This window comes from Hylobates moloch, unplaced genomic scaffold, assembly GCF_009828535.3.
Source record: "Hylobates moloch isolate HMO894 unplaced genomic scaffold, HMol_V3 SCAFFOLD_15, whole genome shotgun sequence".
NCBI classification, from domain to species: domain Eukaryota; kingdom Metazoa; phylum Chordata; class Mammalia; order Primates; family Hylobatidae; genus Hylobates; species Hylobates moloch.
In genome coordinates, this window is record NW_026652290.1 from 37,624,153 (window position 1) to 37,629,136 (window position 4,984).

A 4,984-nucleotide genomic window follows, 5' to 3' on the forward strand; every position below is an offset into this window, starting at 1 on the left:
TGACCTCGTGATCCGCCCGCCTCGGCCTCCCAAAGTGCTGGGATTACAAGCGTGAGCCACCACACCCGGCCCTCTCTGTCTCCTCTTTAAAACCATTTTTTTTCCCTCCATTAAATCTGTCTGAGAGTTGATTTTTTATTATGTTCTTTAAGGTACTGAGTTATGGACCCTGTGACATTTTTTCTTTCTTAAGAGTTTTTAGCAGAAGGTGTAGGGTTCTTTAAGGCAGTGATTCAGCAAGTGATGAAAAGTTGAGAGGTGTTTCTTTCCTCTAAGATAGTGGGGAGTTGGTCATCTAAATTGAGGTGTGGGATGGAGAAGTTTCTAGTTTTCACCTTCTTGCAGGTATGGGAGAGAGAGACCATCATTGTTCCCCCATACAGAAGTAGGATGCTTAACAATCTAATACCCTCTGGGCAGTTGAAGTCAGTGAGTTTCTCCCAAGGCTGCTATCCACCAGCCCAGCCAAGAAATCTACATTCCAGCACTAGCTTCTTCAGGAAGAAGTAGAGATGCAGAAATTAAAAACATGTTTAGGCCATTGTGGCTAATTTGGAAGTAGCAGATTTGGCCTGCTGAGCTAAGTTTACAAAATTTCAAGGTGGGTACTTGAAATTTTAGAAGTAGGTAAAGAACCTACTCCTTTACTGGAAGTCCTTGTGTAGTTTAGTATTATGAAGTTTATCCAAGGCAGTGACAGTCTTATCTTTGTATCTCTAAGCATAACAATAATAAATGTACTCTGTACTCATGGTGTGAGATGAATTTACTAGCTTTTTTTGTGTGTGTGTGTGACAGAGTCTTGCTCTGTCACCCAGGCTGGAGTACAATGGCACGATCTCTGCTCATTGCAACCTCCGCCTCCCAAGTTCAAGCGATTCTCCTGCCTTAGCTTCCTGAGTAGCTGGGATTGCAGGCACCTGCCACCACACCTGGCTAATTTTTTTTTTTTTTTTTTAAAGACAGAGTCTTGCTCTGTCACCGAGGCTGGAGTGCAGTGAGGCAGTATCTGATCACTGCAACCTCTGCCTCTCAAGTTTAAGCGATTCTCCTGCCTCAGCCTCCCGAGTAGCTGGGATCACAGTCACCCATGACCACACACCGCCAACTTTTTTTTTTTCTTTTTTTTTTTTAAAGACAGAATCTTGCTCTGTTGCCCAGGCTGGAGTGCAGTGGGGCGATCTCGGCTCACTGCAACTTCTGCCTCCCAGGTTGAAGCTATTCTTCTGCCTCAGCCTCCCAAGTAGCTGGGACCACAGGTGCATACCACCACTACCGGCTTTTCTTTTCTTTCTTTCTTTTTTTTTTTGAGACGGGGTTTCACTCTTGTTGCCCAGGCTGGAGTGCAATGGCGCCATCTTGGCTCACCGCAACCTCCACCTCCTGGGTTCAAGCGATTCTCCTGCCTCAGCCTCCTGAGTAGCTGGGATTACAGGCATGTGCCACCATGCCTGGTTAATTTTGTATTTTTAGTCGAGACGGGGTTTCTCCATGTTGGTCAGGCTGGTCTGGAACTCCTGACCTCAGGGGATGCGCTCACCTCGGCCTCACAAAGTGCTGGGATTACAGGCGTGAGCCATTGCGCCCAGCCTAATTTTTGTATTATTAGTAGAGATGGGATTTCACCATGTTGGCCAGGCTAGTCTTGAACCCCTGACCTCAGGTGACGTCGGCCTCCCAAAGTGCTGGGATTACAGGCGTGGGGAATTTACTAGAATAATATAATTTTAAACATTTAAAATTAATGTACATATTACATCATCAGGAATTAGAGGGATTGATAAAATAAGAGGGGGATGAAAAATGTAAAAAAATAGATACCAGTGTTTAAATATCCTGATTTATTCATCAGATAAAAATTTCCAGTGGGCAAATACTGGAGCGGCTGTGTTTGGAACACAGTCAGTCGGAACCCAGTCAGCCAGTAAAGTTGGTGAAGATGAAGATGGTAGTGATGAAGAAGTAGTTCATAATGAAGATATCCATTTTGAACCAATAGTGTCTCTACCAGAGGTAAATGTTAAGGAATTAACCTTTTACTAATAACTTATTTTTCATTTTTAAGTTTAAAACTTACCCTGGCTTGATCTGTCATGGTATCATTGTTTGCATTTAAGAATGTTTACAGTTTGAAATGGAAGCTCTATTAGATGTGTAGCCTTTAAGTATAAATTATCTTTTTGCAGTTTTTACGCAAATATTGGTTTGTAAATTCTATATGTAATTATTGGTAAGAAATAATTTTTTCTTATGTTTCTAGAATATCATGTTTGTTTTTATAACATGATTCTGGGGAAGAATTAACCTCATACTCACCAAAGTCCTTTCAATAAACGTTAACCTTGTATGTTTTTTGGACAAGAACATTGTTCCAGGAAAATTATTTTGTCATTTTTTAACCTCAGTCAGTAGCTAATATTTCTCTTCAGTAGCAAACACTTTTGAAACCTCTCTGTCCTATAAAGAAAAGCATTTAATTTCCAAAGGGAAAATGAATATTATGTAAAAGAAAATATTTAATGATATATCAGGCTTTACTCCCTCAGCCAAATCAGATATATTCCTAGCCCTAAGATATATAACCAGTTATCACATTAACAAATTCTCTTCGTCATCACAAAGAAAATGCCTTAAAAGAATTTGGATCTTTGAAATTTGTCATGGAATTTATTATAAGCAGCAGCTTATAGAGAATTTCATCTCCTATTATAGGTAGAAGTAAAATCTGGAGAAGAAGATGAAGAAATTTTGTTTAAAGAGAGAGCCAAACTTTATAGATGGGATCGGGATGTCAGTCAGTGGAAGGAGCGTGGTGTTGGAGATATAAAGATTCTTTGGCATACAATGAAGAATTATTACCGGATCCTAATGAGAAGAGACCAGGTTTTTAAAGTGTGTGCAAACCATGTTATTACTAAAACAATGGAATTAAAGCCCTTAAATGTTTCAAATAATGCTTTAGTTTGGACTGCCTCCGATTATGCTGGTGAGTTTTTACATTCAAATGCTACTTTTCATTTTTTGGACTTTTCTAAAATCTATAACAAAACAACTTATAACAGTTATTTTAATACTAAGGTCACTGCTTCCCCTTTCCCTCCCTAATAGATGGAGAAGCAAAAGTAGAACAGCTTGCAGTGAGATTTAAAACTAAGGAAGTAGCTGATTGTTTCAAGAAAACATTTGAAGAATGTCAGCAGAATTTAATGAAACTCCAGAAAGGACATGTATCACTGGCAGCAGAATTATCAAAGGAGACCAATCCTGTGGTGTTTTTCGATGTTTGTGCGGACAGTGAACCTCTAGGGCGGATAACTATGGAATTATTTTCGAACATTGTTCCTCGGACTGCTGAGAACTTCAGAGCACTATGCACTGGAGAGAAAGGCTTTGGTTTCAAGAATTCCATTTTTCACAGAGTAATTCCAGATTTTATTTGCCAAGTAGGTATTATTAAGTACATACCACAGTTGAGGTCTTGAAGAGTGCACCATACTAACGGGAAATTTGAGTATTTTTCCTTGACCTCATCCTATAGTTTCGTTAAAGATTTATTTAGGTTTTCCACACATGGAATCACATGGCATCACTACCCATTCCCTGCTCCTGCCTAAAACTTTCAACCTAAAATAATTGAGGCTGGGCACAATGACTCATACCTGTAATTCCAGCACTTTAGGAGGCCAAGGCAGGCAGATTGCTTGAGCCCCAGAATTTGAGACCAGCCTGGGCAATGTGGCAAAAATCTCGTCTGGACAAAAAATACAAAAATTAGCCAGGTGTGGTGGTGTGCGTCTGTGGTCCCAGCTACAAGGAAACTGAGGTGGGAGCATCCAGGAGGCCAAGGCTGTAGTGAGCTGGGTTTGCACCACTGCACTCCATCCTGGGCGACAAAAGTGAGACAGCCTGTCTTTAAAAAAAAAAAAAAAAAAAAAAATCAAATTTTCAGTACTTGAGACCTAGTAGAGACTAAGGGATGGGAAAAACCTTTTCCTTTTTCATCTTCTTTCCAACAATATGAATTTCTTAGTTTTCAGATTATACTCAGGAAAGCTGGGCTTTAGGATTTATCCTGTAGTGATGAGTTCTGTGTGTATTTTAATATTTTACTGAGGATTCCTATTAATTGAAAAATTTCTTTAACTTTTATTATAAATCTTTTTTTCAGGGAGGAGATATCACCAAACATGATGGAATAGGCGGACAGTCCATTTATGGAGACAAATTTGAAGATGAAAATTTTGATGTGAAACATACTGGTCCTGGTTTGCTATCCATGGCCAATCAAGGCCAGAATACCAATAATTCTCAATTTTTTATAACACTGAAAAAAACAGAACATTTGGACTTTAAGCATGTAGTATTTGGGTTTGTTAAGGATGGCATGGATACTGTGAAAAAGATTGAATCATTTGGTTCTCCCAAAGGGTCTGTTTGTCGAAGAATAACTATCACAGAATGTGGACAGATATAAAATCATTTTTTTTCATAGAAAATTTCATCTGTATAAGCAGTTGGATTGAAGCTTAGCTATTACAATTTGATAATTATGTTCAGCTTTTGAAAATGGACGTTTCCAATGTACAAATGTAAAATTGCAGCTTATAGCTGTTGTCACTTTTTAATGTGCTATAATTGACCTTGCATGGTGTGAAATAAAAGTTTAAACACTGGTGTATTTCAGGTGTACTTGTGTTTATGTACTCCTGACATACTTGTATTATAATGGAATAATACTAATCTTGTTAAAAGCAATAGAGCTTCTCAAACTATTGAAGGAATATGATATATGCAATTTAATTTTAATTCCTTTTAAGATATTTGGACTTCCTGCATGGATATACTTACCATTTGAATAAAGGGACCACAACTTGGATAATTTTATTTTAGATTTGAAATAGATTTGTTAATGTTAACTATTGGTGTACTCATTTATGCATAGAGACTCGTTTATGAATGGGTAGAGCCACAGAACGTATAGAGT

At 38.4% G+C, this 4,984-nt stretch overlaps 1 protein-coding gene across 1 annotated transcript in view; it reads left to right on the forward strand.

Annotated features, from left to right (window-relative positions):
• LOC116484213 (E3 SUMO-protein ligase RanBP2-like) overlaps positions 1 to 4,678 on the forward strand; it is a 16,820-nt gene extending 12,142 nt beyond the window's left edge. Inside the window, exons 6-10 of the mRNA XM_058428096.1 lie at positions 277 to 385; positions 1,853 to 2,013; positions 2,713 to 2,986; positions 3,109 to 3,443; positions 4,169 to 4,678. Coding sequence (XP_058284079.1) covers positions 277 to 385; positions 1,853 to 2,013; positions 2,713 to 2,986; positions 3,109 to 3,443; positions 4,169 to 4,474 — 1,185 coding nt within the window. The 3' untranslated portion in view covers positions 4,475 to 4,678. The remainder of the gene's footprint in view (positions 1 to 276; positions 386 to 1,852; positions 2,014 to 2,712; positions 2,987 to 3,108; positions 3,444 to 4,168) is intronic.
• Positions 4,679 to 4,984: the final 306 nt, after the last annotated feature.